The sequence below is a fragment of the Pituophis catenifer genome, unplaced genomic scaffold, assembly GCF_029215685.1.
Source record: "Pituophis catenifer annectens isolate HBS135680 unplaced genomic scaffold, rPitCat1.0.hap2 SCAF_1, whole genome shotgun sequence".
NCBI classification, from domain to species: domain Eukaryota; kingdom Metazoa; phylum Chordata; class Lepidosauria; order Squamata; family Colubridae; genus Pituophis; species Pituophis catenifer.
The window spans coordinates 78,556,599-78,578,205 of NW_027256881.1; the positions used below are offsets into that span (position 1 = coordinate 78,556,599).

General features: G+C 39.2%; 1 protein-coding gene across 2 annotated transcripts in view; it reads right to left on the reverse strand.

Annotated features, from left to right (window-relative positions):
- ZDHHC14 (zinc finger DHHC-type palmitoyltransferase 14) overlaps window positions 1-20,928 on the reverse strand; it is a 61,161-nt gene extending 40,233 nt beyond the window's left edge. For both annotated transcript variants that reach the window (XM_070951672.1, XM_070951681.1), the window contains exon 1: window positions 19,041-20,928. In XM_070951672.1, coding sequence (XP_070807773.1) covers window positions 19,041-19,291 — 251 coding nt within the window. In that variant the 5' untranslated portion in view covers window positions 19,292-20,928. The remainder of the gene's footprint in view (window positions 1-19,040) is intronic.
- Between the last annotated feature and the right edge of the window lie 679 nt (window positions 20,929-21,607).

A 21,607-nucleotide genomic window follows, 5' to 3' on the forward strand; every position in this document is an offset into this window, starting at 1 on the left:
TATTATACAAGAATTTTAAACAAACATACATAATGTTTGTTAAATGCAAACGCATTTAATATTGAATCATTTTTTCCTCACTCCATTTTGTCCTCTGCTACAATTCCTTCTCATTCCTTCTCTTATTTGGAAACAAACAGATGTTAGGACCTTCAGATACTCCCTAACTCAACCAAGTATTCCATTAATTGAGTAAATAGCAATAACACTTAGACTTATATACCACTTCACAGCGCTTTACAGCCGTCTCTAAGCGGTTTACAGAGCCAGAATACTGCCCCCAACAATCTGGGTCCTCATTTTACTGACCTTGGAAGGATGGCAGGCTGAGTCAAACTTGAGCCGGTGAGGATCAAACCCCTGGCAGCAGAGCTGGGTTTCAGCAGGCTTTGACCAGTTCTGGAGAACCAGTAGCAGAAATTTTGAGTAGTTCGGAGAACCAATAGTAAAAATTCTGACTGGACCCGCCCCCATCTATTCTTGGCCTCCCAAGTCCCTGCTGATCAGGAGGAAATGGAGATTTTGCCGTATCCTTCCCCTGCCATACCCACCAAGCCACGCCCACAGGACCGGTAGTAAAAAAATTTGAAACCCACCACTGCCTGACAGTCAGCAGAATTAGCCTGCAATACTGCATTCTAACCAGTGTGCCACCATAGCTCATAAACCTTTAGTATGCAGGACAGTTGAGTATATTTGTTTATAGCTATTAACTATATACCATAAAAACTCTTATTGTCAGGACCTGCATCAATCATAGGCACGAATTTTTATTTCATTTATTTGTAAAATGTATTATCCGCTCATCTTGCCACACGCTAATTATGGGTGGAATTTTGAACCTAGGCATCTCAAATGAGCTAATTTACAGAATGTCTCCAAAATTTGGACCCACAATTTCCAAAGGAATGAATTTGTGAAGTTCTGGTTACTCCTACCCTGCTGAGCTGCTACTACAGTCACGTGATCTTTAATTTCAAAGTTCTGTGACAGTTTCTCAAACAGTCTTGCAGTCCCTCCCTCCCCCACTCAGCAACACTAGCCTGCCTGCTGAGAAGGGGTTTCTGATGTGGTTTGCCAGATTTTCCTTTCCTTAAGGAAAATCAATGGGGAAGTCGGCAGGAAGTCAGGAATCACTCCTGCTCCCACTGCTTTTTTTGCCCACTCTTGATCATTCCATTTCTCTGTTGAGGTAAGGAGATATCTCTGAAATTATGACTCAAGGAGGCATAAGGTTGTTTAGTTTGTCATGAAACCTGCTGGGTTAGAAAGCTTAAATATCTCCAAGCTTTTAGTATTGACCCAGTTGTTATAATTTTGCACTAAAATTGTTTCAAAAGCCTTTTCCTTCAATGTTTTCTTATTTCTCTAATTAATTTTGCCATTTCTGAAATAATTTCTGGGATATATATTAAGATCTGAAGGCAAGAATTAATGTTGAGATGCTGGCAAGTCTAACTTTTCACAACCTATATTCTTATCAACAGAAAAACACTATTTTTCAGGAAGGCTGGATACTGATTTGGTTGCTGCTTTTTAAAAAAAATCAAATTTAGGCAAATCATATAGCTTTAATAAATTCAAATTTAATGAATTTAAAAATACCATGCTTCAAGTTTAAATCAGCATGAAAATGCCATATGTACTTATGTATTATTTTAAAGTAAGTAGTTGATTCAACCAGGTTCACAATAAATATATCCAACTGTTTCAGTTTTCAGATAATTAGCAGACGGATATGGTTTTTTTGGCTAAACTTTTTCTACAAGCCACACAGGAAATGATACAGAGTATTTTAAGATGCAACAGTGATACTTAAAGGAGAGTTGCATCATACTCATAATTTTTTCTGCAATTTTACATATTACATGTTATAGCCCCCTTTTTAAAAAAAGCCTTTCTCTGGGGTCTGAGCCCCATTTCATCTCAAAACTGATTTAAACATTCAGAATAACTAAAATATTTTTGAGTAGTTGTTAGAACATTGTAAACTATCATTCCAATATATGATACTATCTTCCTGGCATAATGATGTTTAAAGAAAAACAGGTATTCTTGCATTTTTCATAAACTTATAAGGCAAAACATCATTAATGTAACAAAATATTTTAATGAAATGTGGTGGTGAGAATACCTTGAAAGAGGTAAGAGTATTCAGGAAGGGAGATCTAATAAAAAGGATTAACTGCTTAATAACTAGCTGCTAAGACAATAACTATACAAATTTTGAGATACAGGGGGACAGTTCCACAACTGCAGTTCTTAGATGGGAGTGAATGCCTGGGTAGAAAGTTTGGAAAATATGACCTGAGGAGGAAAAGATATTAAGAACTTATGTATCTAATATTCTTCAAGGTATTCTTAACATTTACCAACTGCAAATAACAGTGAAATCCACACTATATGAGAGCACTTCTGGTCTTGCACAAGACTTTGTTCTGCGTTTTTTTGGCCTCAATACATTCTAAGTAAATCCCCAATTTTATGAAACAAACTTTGAAAGCAGGTTTCAAGGGAAGGTATGGTGAACAGAAAACTGCTCTGCAAAAACAGAGCTAATGACCACAGCGAATACCAAAGAACTGGTGAGTAGACTAGTTCCTTGTTACCTCTCTGGACAAAGAAAAATGGTGATTACCCACATGTACTCCATACAACTGCTCTTCATGAGGAGACTGTGGAAAGTGGTTTTCCACCAGTTTGAGTACTAGGAGAAGATAAGCTATTCTGTTCACAACCACAACAAAGACTTTTAAAGGGCACTAACTTCACAAATCTCACTATCTAATTACTTTCAGAAATTGCACGTTAACTACTTGTAAGCTATTAGAGACCTTTGGAATAACAAGTTTGAAAATGTCAGATAAGTCTGCCTTTAATCCTGATGTTCTGCCCCAGCTGACGGCTTGGCAGCTATGTTGTCGGTCAACAGGAGCACGTGAGAACTCACAATCCAGGCTTTGAATTTCTGGAGAGCCAAGCGTGCTGCCCTCAATTCTAGTCAATTGATGCTCCGACGTGACTCTGTTGATGACTACGTCCCCTGTGTTACTAAGTTCTCACAATGGGCTCCCCAGCCCTCAAGACTGGTGTCTGTTGTGACCACCAGACATTCCTAGTCCCTGAAATAACAGCCCGCTTCCATGCGACTGGACTTCCACGAGGTGAAGGAAGTCCACACTTCTGTTGGTACCTGAACTCTGGTAAGGGAACTGCCCCGTCCCATCCTCTGAAACGGTAGTAAGAACCACTGCAGAGGACGAGCGTGGAGCCTCGCTCAAGGTACTACATTGATGCAAGAAATCATATTGCCCAATAGAGTTGAGAGTAAGTCTAATGACACTGCTCTGCTGGTGTGAATCTGCGCTATCAGATCCCGTATAAGTGCATAAGATGTTGATTGGATCAAAATGCCGTCCAGGTAAGCATGAACCCGGACCAGCCTGGCCCTGAGCCAAGCCCCCAGTGCTGCCAATATCTTTATGAACACTCGGGGCACTGATGCCAGACCGAACAGGAAGGCACGATATTGGAAATTTTGCCATTGTAGCAAAATCTCAGGTACTGCCTGTGATGTGAAGAAATCGGGGCATGTAAATATGCCTCCATGAGATCTATGGAGGTCAAAAAGTCTCCATTTTGTACATTCTCCAAGATTGATTGTAGAGAATGCATCCTGAACCTCCAGTATCTCAGAAATTTGTTCAGGCTCTTTAAATTGAAAATCGGTCACAGCCTCCCACAAGGCCTTCTGTATTACAAATAGCATGGAGTAATATCTGTACTTTTGTTGTTCTATATGAAATGCTGAATGTCCATGATGTTTCTCTTGGCTGTGTCCTGTGATACGAGGCAGTGGACAAAAACCCTTGAGGGGGGATACGAGAAATTCTTGGGATAGACCGGATGTTATGGTCTCCCTTACCCATGCGTCTGTGGTTGTTCACTCCCATTGGTCCACGTACAGACCTAGTCGACCACCAATGGGAGCCCTATCTCTGAAGTCAGCAGAATCGATGAAAGGGGCAATTGCTTCCTCCGCGAAAAGGCAGCTTATTCGTGGGGCGGGTTCTGTTTCTGTCAGAGGACCCCTGGCCTGTCTGGTGATACTATGCTGGCTGATATCCTTGCCCCTGAGGGAACCCTCTCTGGGTATGGTTGAAATTTGAGCCCGCATAGGGACGAAAATAAGACCGCCTGAAGGAGGTCGTGGGTCTACTATCAAAGCGTCTCGATAAGGTTGGCGATAGGTGTCGCATTGTAATATCTACATTCATATGAAGACGTGTTTGGATGCAATCCCGGCGAAGCCCACTGCCTCTGGATCATATCCAAAAATAATGGGGGTGCAGGAATTGCATCTGTTTCCGTAGCTGGTTCTGCAAATAATAGGTCAGCCGGGTCCTGCTCATCCGGGGGCCCCCATGGCTTTGTGTCTGCAGTTTCCAACTTAGTTGAGGCCTTTGCTTTCAATGTGAGAGCCTTAAACAAGTGGGGGTGGAACAATCCCCTGAAGACGGGCTGTTCCAGTGATAGGCCCTCCTCCTCCGACAGCTCCTGCTCCATTTGCCCTTCCTTGAAGGACCGATATTCATCGGACTCAGAAGGTGAGACCAAAGAAGCAGAGGTGGAAGAAGAATCACTCTGCTGAGACCGCCTCACTCCCTGTTCTGGTAGATGCAGAGAAATGTTCTGAATTGGTGCCTCTGGCCTTACCACTGACTGTATATGCTGTTGCCTGCTGGCTTGGAAACTGCGCAGTACCATCTCTGGACCATGTCTGATGTATAAGTAGCTCTGCCTCCGGAGTGTTGCTCCATTGTCTCCCTTGGGGCTACAGAGCAAATTGGGGAATCGGTCGCCACCCTATATGCCTCTGTACCCACTCGTAGCGGAGACAACGATCTCGATGCCCTGATCCCAGTGGACATGCCCAGTTCCCCCCAACAAATTCCTATCTAAGACTGTGGTCACCACCTGTTGCCCATATCCTATCCAGGCCTCTACAACCCCCTGAGGAGTGATGTGTTTGGGCTTCTCGGTCACTTTGGATCCTTTCTCAACCTGCTTCTCTAAAGCCTTGTGCAGATGCTGTTTCCCTTCTCAACCTGCTTCTCTAAAGCCTTGTGCAGATGCTGTTCAGCCTTTTCCTGTGCCTTAGAAGGCTTTCTGATAGACATGGGCCCACCTTTGATTTTGCCACAGTTGCCTTGCTTCCTGTCTTAGATCTATGATGGCTGCGTTAGGAGCCTTGTCCCTTAGTTCCGTGGGAATGAGATCCCTCACTCAACTCCATTATCAATTGGCTCCATCGTTGCCATTAAACTGAATTTTACTTTCCTTAATGCCAAGTGCCCGTAGCTGAAAGTTGTCTATCTCAGCAATTGGGAAAGGCATCAGTAATGCACAAGTCCCTTACTTTGGTGTCAATGAGCAGAATGGACGATCGCCAGGCTCTCTTCAAGTGCTGCAGCAGCTAACCTACACTGAACAGGTGAAATTGGCAAATACTGGCCAGAACCAGCCACTCTCCCAGTATCATTCCCAGTATCCGGGCTGGGGCTTTAAGGCTCCTGAGCGGGTTTAGGCAAATGCCTTCACGCTCCTAAATTTAAGACGTGGGTCTCACAGCAGGAACCCTTCCGAGTCCCCTACCATGCCAATCCTGGGGTCTGATCTGCCTTCTCCCAATGCTGAGCCTTGCCTGAGGGCTGGAAACCAGGTCCTTCTGCCAGCCATTACTTTTTAAATTTGATGGCTGCAAAACCATGCAAAGGGAGAACAAAATGGCCACTGCTGTTGCTCCCAATGGCTCTGACCACTGTTTTGCACCCAAATGTCAGCCGCGCCTAAGCCGCAGTGAACCTGGGTCTTTCTGCCCACCCCGGAGGCTTTTCTGCACGCCCTTGTGCCTGAACAGCCAGAAATTGGATCTGTGCGGCCGTCGAATGGCCTCGTGACTAGCTGGCATCCCCACACTATCATTTATCTCCTCCACAGTTCACTGGGGTAATTCGCCGCTTTTTCCGGGGCTCTGGCTTGATCCTTGCTCCTCTGTCGGTTCTCCACCGTTCCGGAGCCTCAAAATGGCTGAATTAGCCTCCGTAGCTGCAAAGGCTCCAACCACCTGTCAGCTGCTCCGCGCCAATCCCGCAAAAACACCGCGGCCATGTGTATTCCAATTGTACTTTCCTTACTAACAAACCAATAATTTCATTTATATCTAGAATTTCCTAAGCCTATGTCTGAATCAGCTCGAGACTGAGTTGAAACTGGGAGGGCCACCGGAGGGACGTCTCTTCCAATTACAATCCAGTCTGTAGAGCTAGAAGACAGAGTGAATCCCATGCCTGGAGTCTTGAGCCCCCTATCAAGAAAAGAGATAGGATACAGGTGGGAGAGATAAATATTTATAATAATAGAGAGGGTAAGAGTTATTAAATTTATATTTGTGATGAAGGTTGGAAGTAATTTCTTTATTATCTTTTTTATTACTAATACATTCTTCCTTTTCTTTTTTCTTGAACTTTTTATTGCTATTTTATTTTTTCCTTTAAGTTTAATTTATATTAGGTTTTACTATTACATTTACTATTACAATCAAAATTCTTATCTTAATCAAAATTTTATACACACAAATAATAAATTTTGAAAGCAGGCACTCCTTTAGCAAGAATGATTAATTGGACAGTACCTAAGCATATTTAGTAAAGCTATGATTTATTTCCTTATGTAAGTAGTTCCCTTCATAAATCTCTTTAGTTCATTTTATAAGCTTGTCTCTGGTGACATCAATTCCTTATCTGAGCAGTATTCTATATAAATGGTACAGCTTCTAAATGCCACACAGTGTTTATTTGGTGGAAGCAGTTCAATGTCTTACAGATAGTATAGGTAGTCCTCGGTTAATGATCACTCATTCGGCAAGTATTTGAAGTTATAACAGTGTAGGAAAAGTGGTATCTACAACCAGTCATTGGAGTTCTGGTTGTTCCAGTACCACTACAATCTGGGTATTAGGCAACTGGCTTGCTGTTATGACGGTTGCAGTGTACCATAGTCACATGATCATGATTAGCAATCTTTCCTGGTGGCTTCTTATAAGCAAAGTCAATGAGGAAGCCAGCTGGGAAGATTACAAGTTGCTTGGGTAAGTCTCCCTTATCCACACAACTTTCTGAAGTTTGCTATACTCATGTCGTGGTTCCCTGGTCACTCATCCCCAACCTCCACCCTGCAGCAGCCACTCCAAGCTCTTCTATGATCTCTGGTCACCCGCACACCCCTCACTCTCTCTTACTCTGCAACAGCAAGGCACCTGGGACTTGCCATTTCCTGCAGGCTTCCCCCACCAACGTTAGTTTGGAAGGCAGCAGCAAGTTGTGAGATGCTCGCTTAACAGATCATATTCTTTGCTTAACAATAGCAATGAGAGGATTGCTGTTGTTAAGCAATGTGGTCATGTAATATTGTGATTTATAACTGGGAAGGAGTTTGAAAAATTCCAATGACACAATATTTCATAAGGGTATTTAAGAGACTTTCTTATAGAGAAGAAATAAAAGTATAAAAAGTGATATGGAATATTAAATGCTACAAGGGCATTTCAGTGTCCCCAAAACATTTTTATATAAAAATATAATGGCTTTAGCATATAATTTCAGATGCTGTTTTGTAATCATTTTTTTTTTTTAATTTGATTTATATGCCGCCCTTCTCCGGAGACTCAGGGCGGCTTACAATGCGTTAAGCAATAGCCTTCATTCTTTTGTATATTTTATACAAAGTCAGCTTATTGCCCCCACAAACTGGGTCCTCATTTCACCTACCTTAGAAAGGATGGAAGGCTGAGTCAACCTTGAGCCTTGGAGAGATTCGAACCAGCAGAAATTGCAGGCAGCTGTGTTAATAACAGGGTGCACTAAACCCCTGTACTATCAAGGCTCTTGCCTAAAGCAACTTCATCTAATAAACTATAACTTGGTATTAAAATCTAGATTATCTCATTCAAGAAAAATAATTGTCCTCCTTCCTGCTTGTAATATCAAAAGCAATAGCAAAAGACTGAGTCAATTTCCCTGAGTAAAGGGATGCCCATCATGTCTTTCTAAAAACTCTTATCTCTTTCCCCAAGAAAAGCATAAACAAAAGGCCAGCATCTGTATTCTAAATGTTATTATTCAGTTGCATGAATTCCCCATCATGTTTGGTACACCAGCTCACTATGCACTACGATAAAAGAAAAAGCAGGAAAATATGGGCTCCATTCTGCATCTTAGCACAGTAATCTTATGTTCATAAAGAATCAAAAACATATTCTGAATACTCACACAGATGATAAATAGAACTATATAACATTAAAACTGTATGATTAATGAACGTTTAGCTACTAAAAAAGCATTTGCATTTTCTTTGGACAGTTCAGTAGTTATTTCTAGAACAAAATTTCACAAATTTCTTCTCATGACCTCCACTGACATTTCAATCACTGTGAACACTCTAATGGCGGTACATTTGTATTAAGAAGATACTGTAGTATTCTCTTTCTTTCTCATTAATATGATCAGATTATAAAAATTGTCCTCAGCCAATTATGCTGGCATTTCTATCAACCCGAACATAACCACCAGAGAACAAAATGTATTATAGATCTGAATAAACCTGTAAAACATTTTATTAGTAAATGTAAATTCACGCTGAAGGCATTCAGGCAATTTTTTAAAAAATATAACAATTCGAATATATGCTGCTTGCATAATTAGTTAGTCGTTAATACCCACTCAGGATTTGGATTGGCTGCAACAATATCTCAGAGTAAGAATGCTTTAAGACAAGTTACAATTTACAGAACCAAATGGGTAAATTCAGTATTGTAATATAATTAACTACTTCAGAGCCACTAACAGACTCTACATTTTTGTCTCCATCTATCCACATAATTGGAGAACCATGAAATGAATATGTAATTTTACCACTTGACTATCACTTTATACATGATTGCTGGGTCATCCAATATAATGCCTGAGGTTTTTTTTTTTTTCTTGATAACCTCCACATTATCAGTCCCAACATTTTTTCAGTTGTTAAGAAAAAAAAAAGGAAAACGCAAAGCACCTGCCTAAGACATCATTTTTATTTTCTAGAACATTTATGGGCCCCATTATGGACAAAAAGAATATTAAAAATTGAAGTGGGAAAAATACTTTTTTTTTCACTGCAAAAAAAAAAGACAAACGTAGAAGGAGGGGATACAGAAGTAATGCTAGAAAATGATAAAGAGAGAAATCCCAAACAATCTGATGAGTATTTTGCCATTAGTCATACCCATACAGCAGCCATGTTGAAATTACATTATACAAATTTCAAAATTCCAAATATTTTGAAGCAATTCCAAAGGCCTCATGCAAATATGCAGCTTTGGATCATTTTCCTCAATGAATAATTTAACATGTATAATGGTTTTCACTCAGTTGTCTAACTGGATTCGCTTTATCTAGTTTTAGGATTTGTGTGGAGAACTGATCAAGTTTTAAGTAATATTTTTGCAGAAATATTAAAAAATTAATAGGGTTCGCAAACATTTTAAGCACCCCTGAATAATGTTTTTAATAATATTTAAGAAAATAGTTTTATTTGTTACTGAAAGTTGTTAAACAACATTCCTCTGATACAATGCCATGTCAGAAGTCAATTACATTGTGTTCAGTGCATTTATTATTTTAATAAAAGGAATGCAAACAATAAAAATGGGGGGGAATATTAAAATGGACAACAAAATAGAAACACAAGTATATTTAAAATGATCAGGGAAGTTGCTTGGTCGTTGGTTGAGAGGATAACTATATAGAATATTGTATAAAATGTAGTAATTTAAAGGCTAAATTGAAGAGAAATCTAATAAATTCTTTCCTTCTGTTTTCATTGCTGACAGAATCTATCCATGAATGAATGGATAGAACACAGAACAGAGTCAACCTATTGCTGCTCTATGATGTCATTGCATTAAAAAATTAACAAATAATTTTTTTAAAAAAATCCATAAAATGATAAATCCTTTACTGACAAGCTGACGGAAATGTTTGATTTGGTGTAGTATTAACAAATAAACTTCATTTTTTCAGAAGAAACTGACTGGAAACCAGTCATTACATCAACAGTTGTAAAATGATTATTTATTTGGGGTGTAGATTCAATTCTTTTTTCCCTGAAATACCAAATTTATTATATTTATCCATTGCATTAAAATAGAATCTTACAACTTTAGAATTGTGTGGCCAGATTCTACCTCTATAATAGAACTGAGCATTCTGTATCTCAGAATAGATGATGTCCCCAGCTTTTTTTTTTTTAATTGAGACTTTATTCCCATTCTGAAAATTTGGCTATGGAAGAATAATTTCTTAATTATTACTGTTAGGAACACAAGAAGATTTGAGTATATGTAGCTCACCTAAAAATAAAATTAAATGTAAATATTTAGTCATGTACATACTTGAAACAAAAAAAGTGAAAAGTGCATAACATTTTAACATCACTCACATCTAATTTCCTCCACCCAAATTTCCACCATGCTTTACGAAAGTGAACATTTTTTATCAGTCCTATTTATTTGTGATAAGCTGATTTCATCAGCAAATTGTAATATTAGCATGTAGCTCATCTGTTTTCTATATGAAAATTCAATATCTGTTCACTGCTTCCTCTACATCTATCCTTCAGTACAGTGTCTCTTTATTGTCACTAATGAAATGCAACAAGCATGAAATCATGTCACATTATCTCAACTAACTCAATCTCATGATTAAGTAAATATTTAAACATTTTCTCCCATTTTTGTTCTCACTATATTGTTGTCAGGGTTCCAAGTAACACTCCAATCAAGTAAGACTCCAAGACAAGCAATTCCTGAAAGATCCATTTTATTAGAAATGTCATATTGTCATGTCTGGAAAAAACCGAATCTGAAAGCGGTTTTCCCCACCCAAAAGAAAGTCAAACTCCCTTCTCCTGCACCCACATGTCCATCACATGGTCCAATCAATCCACCGTCCCAATTGGAGATGCCTCCCAGTCACGCCATTCCAGGTGCAGGCTGAATGTCCTTTACTCTCAGAGAAAAGAATGTTGTTATGGCTAACTAACTCTACCAACTCCATGCAACCCACCTCCCACTTTCCCACAGCACTAAGTGTGGCAGTCCTGACGATCCAAAAGAAAAGATGGCCTCCAGGGCTGACAATTATGTTACAATCATGACATTCTGTGACAAACCAAATCTTTCAAAACAAATTTTAGAGGAGCCTTTTTCTTTAAGTTGATCATGATATTGGCAGAAAAAAAGGCTTTTAAGGATCCCAATATAAACCAGAGATTAGTAACCAGCATGGTACATGTGACCTCCAAATCAATCAGTCTGTCTATCTGCCTATCCATTTCACTTCCTCCCTGTTGGCTTAAATTTTATTTGCAGGACTTATTACTCCCTTCAGTCAGTCAACCCTGATTAGAACACAGCTCTCCAAATCTATGAATTAAGACACAAGCTAAGTTTGTCATCCAGAGTGTTAGTCAAAACAGTCCAGCTCCTCCAGCTTGAAACAATCAAGTATCCAGAGACTATAAAAACCTGGAGGGAAGAAGCCATCTGAGGTGGCTACAGAAGGACCAGTGGATGAAATGTCAAGAGATTAGCAAGTCTCACAATATGTTGGCATTCACATTCAAAAGATTTCAGATAACACCACCAAAATGTTTTGAGGTCTTGTGAGATTTCACAGCTATTTTTAATGCCACGATTGGAGTATATGTATGGACTGATTTAGGGGATTGAGAGTGTGAGGCTGTAGTTTTACAGTGATTCTGTAAAATTTATCAGAAATGAAACATGCCAACATATAACAGGCCAGTTAGCAGCATCTTGTCAACCATGATTGGTGTCATAAAGTTAAGCAGAGTCAGACCAGATTAGGGACCTAACAGGAAACTATGAAGTTGAAAAACATCTCTGAAGAAGGCACGGAAAACCACTTCATATTGATTCAAAAAAAACCCCAAACAAACTATGAAGCTACAAGGAGTCAAGGCTGACTTAGATTTTATCTCAAGACGTGTAATAAATTCAAGATATGATTGTGTTAAAATTGTAATATGCAGTTTCTAATACAACAGTGGTGGATTTCAAAATTTACTACCGGTTCTGTGGGTGTGACTTGGTGGGTGTGGCATTGCTTGGTGGGCGTGGCAGGGGAAGGATACTGTAAAATCTCCATTCCCTCCCCATTCTAGGCGAAGGTTACTGCAAAATCTCCATTTCCTCCTGATCAGCTGAGACTTGGGAGGCAGAGAATAGATGAGGGCGGGGCCAGTCAGAGGTGGTATTTACTGGTTCTCCGAACTACTCAAAATTTCCACTACCGGTTCTCCAGAACTGGTCAGAACCTGCTGAAACCCAACCCTGCAATACAACTTATTTCAATGTAAAATCTATTCTCCCCTCACATAAAATAACAAAAAAAATATATACCATAATTCATTGCATTAAGCTTGATATGCATTTAAAGCCTTTATTAAAAATAAACCAAATGCTTTGCTTAATCTTTCAGTCATTTGATATTTTAGGTTTATATTGAGTTTGAAGGACAATCACTAAAAAAAGACAAAATATGTAACGGTTTGCAATTATTTTAGGTCTGATAGATTTCAAAGAACATTAGACCATCCATGTGAACAGCAGTCTCACTACCAATTAAATCCGATTCTTTCAAATTACCTCAAAACATCTTTTATGACGTTCAAAAGGTCTTTGTACACAAATTAAAACAATTATTAATTCCAAAATAATATACCCAATGCTGGTGGCACCAAATGCCCCCTAACAAGATTAAATAGATTTGCTGGCAATAGCTTAATGGTGTAAAATATGTACTTCATGAAGCCTCTGAAAAGAGAAAACTATACATAGTATAGCAATTTGTCATCTGAAGTAGGGATTTACCTGGAAGGGAGGCAAAAACTGTCTAGGTAGTTCAATTTGACAATGCAGTTGTATAACTAGTTTAATTATTTACTTTGTTACAGTGGAGCTCAACAACCATATAAAAAGTATAGAATATGTAAAAAAGGAGGTGACAATCCAAATAGCAATGTTGACACCTTCTGCATTTGTATATGAGAATGAGAATTTAAGATCTGTCATACAGAAATTATATCAATACTTTGAACAGGAATATTTCTCTATTTTAAGAACCGTTTCCTAACTATTGTAGAAATGTAGAGTTGTCCTGGCTATCACAAAACTATTTGCAGTGACCTGGAATTGTAGTCCTTGTACTAACTAGAACAATTAAAAAGAACCCATTATATATTCAACTAAATTATGGCAAAGAACAAATATTAATTGTATAACAGAAAATAGATTTATTTGGATATGAAGGAGTGCTTTTAAAAATGTTGATGTTTAAAATAGGTATTTAATACCAACTATTTTCAAATTGCATGTTTTTACTGTCTTTATTGTTGTTTGTAAACCAGCCAGTTAGGGTGTATGGACAGAAGTTTTTATCTATGTATATATAGAAAAATATTTTTTTAATCAATAAAACAGGTTAATATCCAGAATTGTTTTCTTACCAAGTAGCAGCATTAGCCAGGAAGCAGAGATTTAGTGAAAGGAAAGCAGTTTTTAAAAACTCTAGCCTATGAAATTATAGGCTGTATCTTATTCAATATGAACAAGTTAATATCTGCTTCTAATTGTTTTTTGTATATTAGATTACACTCTTTATTTCCTGATTGCTTTAAATTTTACTACATCCAGCAACATATAATTACATCTTATCCATTCCCACATTCCTGCAGCATAGTGCGCATACCCTAAAATATATTCTATAGGGCAGCGAACTTTTTAGGCACAGAGTGCCCAAACTGGAATGCGTGCACATGCGCGCGTCACAGCACCAGAAAACCAACAACCAGCTGGCCGGTGTACACGCGGGCCTCAGAAACCTGATGACCAGCTGGTTGGAATGCATGCACGCATCAAAAACCCTACAACCAGCTGGCTAAGCTGGGTGATGGTGCCCGTGCCCACAGAGGGCTCTGTGTGCCACCTCTGGCATGCGTGCCATAGGTTTGCCATCATGGCTATAGGATATACATCACTCTAGTGCAGATTGGGGAGCCTTTCCATCTTTATAACAATCTCATTCTCTGTTTCATCTAATCTCACTTTGTTAAGACAACAGCAATTCCGTGTGCCTCGGTGTGTAGTCATGCTGGCCGCATGACCATGGAAATGTTTTTGGACAACACAGGCTCCCTCGGCTAAGAAACAAAGATGAGCACTGCCCCCTTGAGTCTGACAACTGGACAGGGGAAAGCTTCACCTTTACCCATAAACATATTCATTCATTCTTCCATTCAATCATGTCCAGTTCTCAGAGACTGCCTGGACAAGTCCCTGCAACTTTCTTGGCAAGGTTTTTTCAGAAGTGATTTGCCATTGCCTTTTTCCTAGAGCTAACAGAAAGTGACTGCCCAAGGTCACCCAGCTAGCTTCATGCCCAAGGTATGAGAGTAGGACTAGAACACAGCATCTCCCAAGTTTCTAGCCTGATGCCTTAACCACTACACCAAAATAGCTCTTATATACTGTATATGTAGGTCGGTAGGTGTGTGTGTGTGTGTGTGTGTGTGTGTGTGTGTGTGTATGTGTTTGTAGATATAGCTAGATAGTAATATTTTCTCTTTCCTCAGCAGCAGTGAATTTGAAGCACACTATCCGTCCATAAACACATATGGAATTATTTAAGTCATATATTGACAAAATGTTCAGTATTTTTAAAATTAAAAGTTGATTCATCACATAACACGGATTAATATTTCAAAGTGTCCAAAAACAAAGTTTGAAAATGTGAATAGTAGCTTTCAATTCTTAAGGTGTGATTAAATATACTACTATATATTAATAAAGTGCTCTTTTATAATTGCAAGTTGTGTTGTACATAGCACTCTTTAATAACTTTTAAACTAGAAGGAATTGGGACTTTACATAGCAACCTTTTAATAATGGCTCATACTTTGTGATTTCAGTCCTGTATGTTTACATATGGGCAAGGTAACTTTTAACTAATATATCAATATTTAATAATTAACATTGTGATATAGATATAAAATTATTTATTTTGGCAGGTCTCTGTTTTCTTACCATACATGAGATACCAAAATATTCTGGCTTTGGACTAATGCTTCCAGGGTATATGTATGGCTCTGAAGTATGTAAAAGAAAAAGTCACTTCAAAGTATTTGAGTTCTTGCTTCCCACTTTAAAAAATGAAAATATACACTACCTAGAATACTTCTACCTTGTTAGATAGCCTACGTGAGACTTTAAATATGTAGATTTTAATAACTGTTAACAGGTTTCTTATGTGCAGTTTCAAAATACTGTATATTTACATACATACGTATATATCACATATGTATATATATATGGAATTTCCACAATATTCATAGAAACTATAATTATAATCCAGCCATTATACTAAGATTTTAATGAATTAGAGGAAAATATTTTACAGACTATTTAATATTAGGGCACTTCAACTGTAACAGTTTATGTCAGCGCTTCCAGTGAAAAAAATAGTATATGCAGGTAGTTATTGCCTAATATGAGGGAAGACAAGACAATATAACATTTCAAGAAAAAAGTGTTTCCCAAATAAAGGTAAGAGATAAAATAATGTCCTTCATTATATACAGATTCTTGGACCTTTAACTAAAACATACAAAGCAGACATATGATTTTTATTGGATTATTAGTCTCTTAGTACTTCGTTACAGCTACTAAGTAGGACAAAATACAGTACAGGTAGTCTTCAACTTATAACAGTCCATTTAGTGACTGTTCAGTTACAGCGGCACTGAAAAAGTGACAACTTTTTTCACACTTATGACCATTGCAGCATCCCCATGGCCATGCGATCAAAATTTAGACATTTGACAACTGACTCATATTAATAATGTGGCAGTGTCCCAGGGTTATGTGATCCCCTTTTGTGACCTTTTTACAAGTAAAGTTAATGGGGAAGTCAGATTCACTTAACTCTGTTACTAATTTAACAACTGTAGTGATTCACTTAACAACTGTGGCAAGAAAGATGGTAAATTCAGCAAAATTCACTTAATAATTGTTTCATTGAGCAACAGAAATTTTGGGATGAGTTGTGGTCATAAAAGTTGAGGACTACCTGTATTTTATTTTTCTCTTCCACTGAATAACTTTAAAAGTGAATTCTAAAGTAATTCATAAAATTATATAGTGTGCTCCTGAAGAAATAATTGCTTCTTTTAAAGAAAAAATATTTTTCCCTGCACGCCACCTTGTTATCAGAAAAAGAAGCAACTGTTCTGAAAAATATTGAATTTTTCTCTTTGAAGTAAATAAGTTAAAATGATGAATCTATGTTCAAAATAATAAGCCAAAAATAATGAAACAAATTCCAGCAGCTGAATACTGCTTGTCTTGCTTCTTTTTGTTGGATTAATATGATTTTCTGAGGATAAGGATTTGTTGTTAGTTTGCTTACATCAGAGGTGTGAAACTCAAGGCCTGGGGACTGGATCCGGCCCACGGGGTAATTAGAACTCACTGCAGGGCCACCCTGGAAACAGCGAAGGACCGGCCTGCAGTGCTTCTGCCAGCGAAAACGGGCTCCCGAGTTCCATTTTCGGCTGCCAGGGCCTCTACAATACTCTGCCAGTGAAAATGGAGCTCATGAGGGATGCATGTGTTTTCGCTGGCAGAGGGTTGCAGGAGGCCATCCCAGCCAAAAACAGAGATTGGGAGCCCGTTTTCGCTGGCACAGGGCTCGGGCTACCACAGACGCCCCCAACATGAGTGACGTTGAGCTGGCCACATCCACCTTGCCCCCCCCGAGGTCAAATACAACCCTGATGAGGCCCTCAATGAAATTGAGTTTAACACCCCTGGCTTACACCATCATGCTTTAACATACAGGTGACGGGGTGTGTGTGTGTGGAATACCTGGGTGAACAAATATGTAATCATTACTACTGTATATAAGTACCGACAAAAAGAATGACCATCAACATATACTGATCATAATATAATCTGGGATAATTTTCACCAACCACTATTCAGATGGAGATCATGATCTCTAAGAACTCTTTCAGTTCCTGCATAAAGTACCAGACAGAAAATTTGCCTTCATTCATGCAGTAACTTAGTTAGAAACAAAAGGCAAGCTGATTTATAAAAAAGTTCTTTCAATAGCTTTGTCTTCTTTTTAATTACATCACTTTATAAATGAATATAAAATTGAAGACATTCTATTTTTATCTAACACTACAGGATTATGTAAAAGGCCCACTCATTTGTTTTCATTCTATAAAAAACTTGCTCCTGTAGAAAACCTCATCTGCAGGCAAGGGATTTTTTTTTTCAGAACAATCCAATAATAGTGCCAGTTTGTACCAGTTAGGACGCTTGTCAGGATTATAGTCATAACTTCAGCTGCTACTCTTTTATGCCAAGTATAAATAATGTATGTTTTTAAATGAGGTAAGGAAAAATCATAATGCGTATGAGGAATTAAAATTTGGCACTTTATCATAATTAAATCAATAAGCTGATACTGATACATTTTCCATGAACAGAAAATAACTATAGCTCATAATAAATTATCAGTTAAATGGATTATGCAAACATTATTTCATTTAATTATCAAGATTCACAATAAATGTAATTTCTGTATTCTAGAATTTATAGAATTCTTGCTTGCTGTTAGAAAATGTATTTATTATATATACTGGATAGCCTACATATACAGGTAGTCCTTGACTTATGATCACAATTGAGCCCCAAATTTCTGTTGCTAAGCGAGACAGTTGTTAAGTTAGTTTTGCTCATTTTATGGCCATTTTGCCACAGTTGTTAGATAAACTACTGCTGTTAAGTTAGTAACATAATTGTTAAGCAAATCTGGGTTTCCCATTGACCAAAGGGCGCAAGAGAGGATCACATGACTCTGGTACACTGCAATTATCATTAATATAAGCCAATTGCCAAACATCCAACCATGGGGTGCTTCAATGGTCTTAAGTGTGAAAAACGGTCATAAGTCACTTTTTTCAGTGCTGTTGTAACTTCAGAAAGTTACTAAACAAATGGTTGTAAGTTGAGGACTACCTGTATTGGAAAATTTTATCTATTTTTATTGCATCATATATAATACCTACTCAAATGTCTGCAAAGTAAATTTACAACATATTAACTTTTCTCTGTTCTATTATTATGAATATACCTTTATCAAGGATATAACATATTGACATGTGCAAGTGCATTTAGAGAAAATACTATTTCCCCTTTTAAAAAGGGAACCTGTACTAATAACAGCACAGAAGGGAAAAAATAGAATAACAGTCAAAGGGACATTATGAAATATCTTTAGCCTAGACAGTTTTATGTCTTCAGTGAGTTAGCAAGTTTGATGCAAAACCCAAAATGATTGCGTATTACGTAGCTCATACAAATGATATCCAAACCTACTATATAACTTCATGGATTATGCCTATTGATAAACTATTAATCTGATATATACAATTTAATATAGAAAATTTTGATTAGAACGGGAGAAATATGCAGCTTCTATTCTGACTGTGGAAGTATTCTCAAGCATAAATAGCTAGTTGCCTTAATGGAACTTTATGCAATGACAAATTAGTACATTTTTCAATGAACATTAGTACTTTAAAATTCTGTATCATCTAAAAACTTATTTTCACTGTAAAAGACCAGCATAACTTTTAAACTGGAGTTGAAATCTCAGCTGTCTAGACCATACCAAACTGACAATTATTCAACTTCAAAGTTTTCAAGAGTTAAATTAAACATATAAATCATGAATGCAGTATAAATTACTCATACAACCTAGCATCAATGAGATACCTGAATTCTTGCATAGTTCTATTAGTAAGAAAGGTTTAAAAAGGTTTTTTTAAAAAATTTTAATGGCACTTACTCAAATGCAAAAAAGAGTCCACTGGTCACCAAAATAAGAACAAATGTCAAGTAGAAGACTCCAGTCTGCCGAGCCATCATGATCCTTCCATTGCAAAAAAATTTGTTTCTTCCAGGAAAAACCTCCCATTTTCTCTTGGAAATGCTTTTCTTCATATGGGGAGACTCCATGGGAGAAGAGGAGCTATGAGTGCTGATCTGACTGTATTCACAGTCTTTCATGGGTCCTCCAACACCACCACCAGGACTCATTAATGGAGAATAAGGAGGAACCCCTCCAGCAACTCTTGCCTAAAACTTCTGAAGAAGACACTATTGGGTGTTTTATTAAAACAAGTTTATCATGGCATTTTAAAAATCCCAATTCTCTGTTAAAGATTTCAAAGCTGTCATTTATGAAATATAAGCACAGTAATTTTTCCCTTCTTCACAATTAAATAAAAACCAAAGTTGAAAGTGCATAATCATAGAATAAAATAGGAATGAAAAAGGCTTAGATATAAAACAGTTGTCAATTAAACATAGAACTTTATGATTTTAAAGCATTCTGCCTTCTGTTTTAAGAAACTGCTCAGTTTTACTTCACATTCCACTTTTAATGTACTTGGATCAGGTTTTGAGGCAAGCAGTCTCTAATCAAAATCCTCCTCACAAAGATTTCTAAAAAAATTCTTAAAAGTAGAATTTGTATGAATTGTTCTGAACAAAAACCAACTCTAAGTGCAGCAACTGAAAAACACACTATAATATCCAATTTTCTCCCACTATGGTCTTTTTCTTCTTCCTTCCAATGGCAAGAGATTAGTTCCTATTTTTTGTCATTATAAAAGGCCTTTTCAAACGCAAAACAAAAATGCGGTCAGTGCCATCCCTGGAAAAAGGTGGAAGACATGGCAAGTTTCAAGCCAGTCTTCATTTTTTATATATATACACCACTATAAAAATATGTCAAATTCAAAGGAGGGGGGGGAGGGGAATGCAAAAACCAAAGCAAAATACAGCTGTCCTCAGGCCACTTTATTACTGATTCAGCCTTGCCAGGCAAAAATAACTTCTAGTTTTAGAAGTACTGGCTGATCTCTCTCCCCTTTTCTCCTTCAAGCCACCGGAGACCCCAAACTGCGCTACACCACCGCAATCCTAGTCCCGTCTTCCAGGAGAAAACAGCAGCTACAGCAGCAACAGGAACCGTCGAGGAAAACGGCAAGGAGAGTTGGCTTTCTGCTTCTACTTTAATCTGGGTTTATTCCCTGCAGCCGAACAGAAGCAGCCACCTTCACACCCCCGTCTCAACGCCAAGGGGAGCGGAGTTGTGCGGAGAAGCCCCCTGAATCACGGCGGCCGTCGGGGGATCGCCAGCAGCAGCCGCCTCCCCCGTCGCCGTCTAGGATCCACGCGGCCCCACTGGAAAAGCGGCTGCAGGCGAGAGAAAGGAGGCGAGGCAGCGTTCACAAGCACCCTCTTCGTGGGTCCCTGCAAGGAAAACACGGCCAGTGTTCCGAGGAGGCAGAAGCAAAAGGCGGCAGCTTTCTTCTACGGGGACGCTCCTTGGAGAGAAGCGCACCGGGAAGGGGTCGGGATCACTCAGCACGGTGGGGGCGGCGGCAGGCGGAACCCCCGGGGCAGCCGCCGCCTCCACCTCCCCTTCCGCGGCTCCTGCCTTTCACTTTCATTGTCAGCCGCTTGGAAGGCGGCGGCGGTGGCGACTCTATCCGTGACGGTCCGCCTCACGGGCTCAGTCTTGGCCGGGGAAGGCAAGGGGGGCTGCTTGCGCGCGTCTCCCACCGCCCACCTCCACACGGCAGGGGCAGCCTCCGATCGGTTTCTTTCATCGACCGGTCGCCTTCCGCGCGCTCGCTTGCTCTTTCTCTCTCTCTCTCTCTCCTTCCCTTCCCCGCAACAGCAGAGGCCGTGTCACTCGGCCCGGCACGCACGCAGAAGCCGGCGACAGCGACTCCCCAGCGCCCCACGCGGCCGCCGGAGGAAGCGTCTGCCGCTGCCGCCCTTGTCCACCGCCTCCCACTACTGGCACGCCGCTCGCTCGCGCGCTCGCCCACCTGCGGATCACGGGACGCCAAAGGGAGAAACCCCGCCTCTCCACAATCCCCCCCCCTCCCCCACAGCTAACTCAAACTCAAAGCGCCGCGCTGTTTGTGGCCGGCTCCTCTATCACCCTAACCCTAACACAAACCCCTCCCGCTCTTTTGCGTCATTCTGGGAAATGTATGCCGGGCCTTTTTTTTTTTTAATTATTATTCCGCGTGGGACGGCGAGATACATAAGAAACGCATAGAAAGGAGGGGTGGGAGAGGGGAAGGGACGAAACTACATATCCCAGAATCCCAAATTCATTTTCCTCGTTCCTCCCTTTTAAATCGCCTAGCAATGTAATCTGTGCGAGGAAGATAGGGATGGGGCAGGAAAGAGATGAGAGATTAAAGGGAAAACGAAAGGGAGGCGGGAGATAATTGATAATTAGTATTAGAACAGAACTAATAGGTAGCTATTTCTAAATATTGCCAGTTTGCCCGGTGAAATGCTCAGGTTTTATTTATTTGTAAGTTTCAG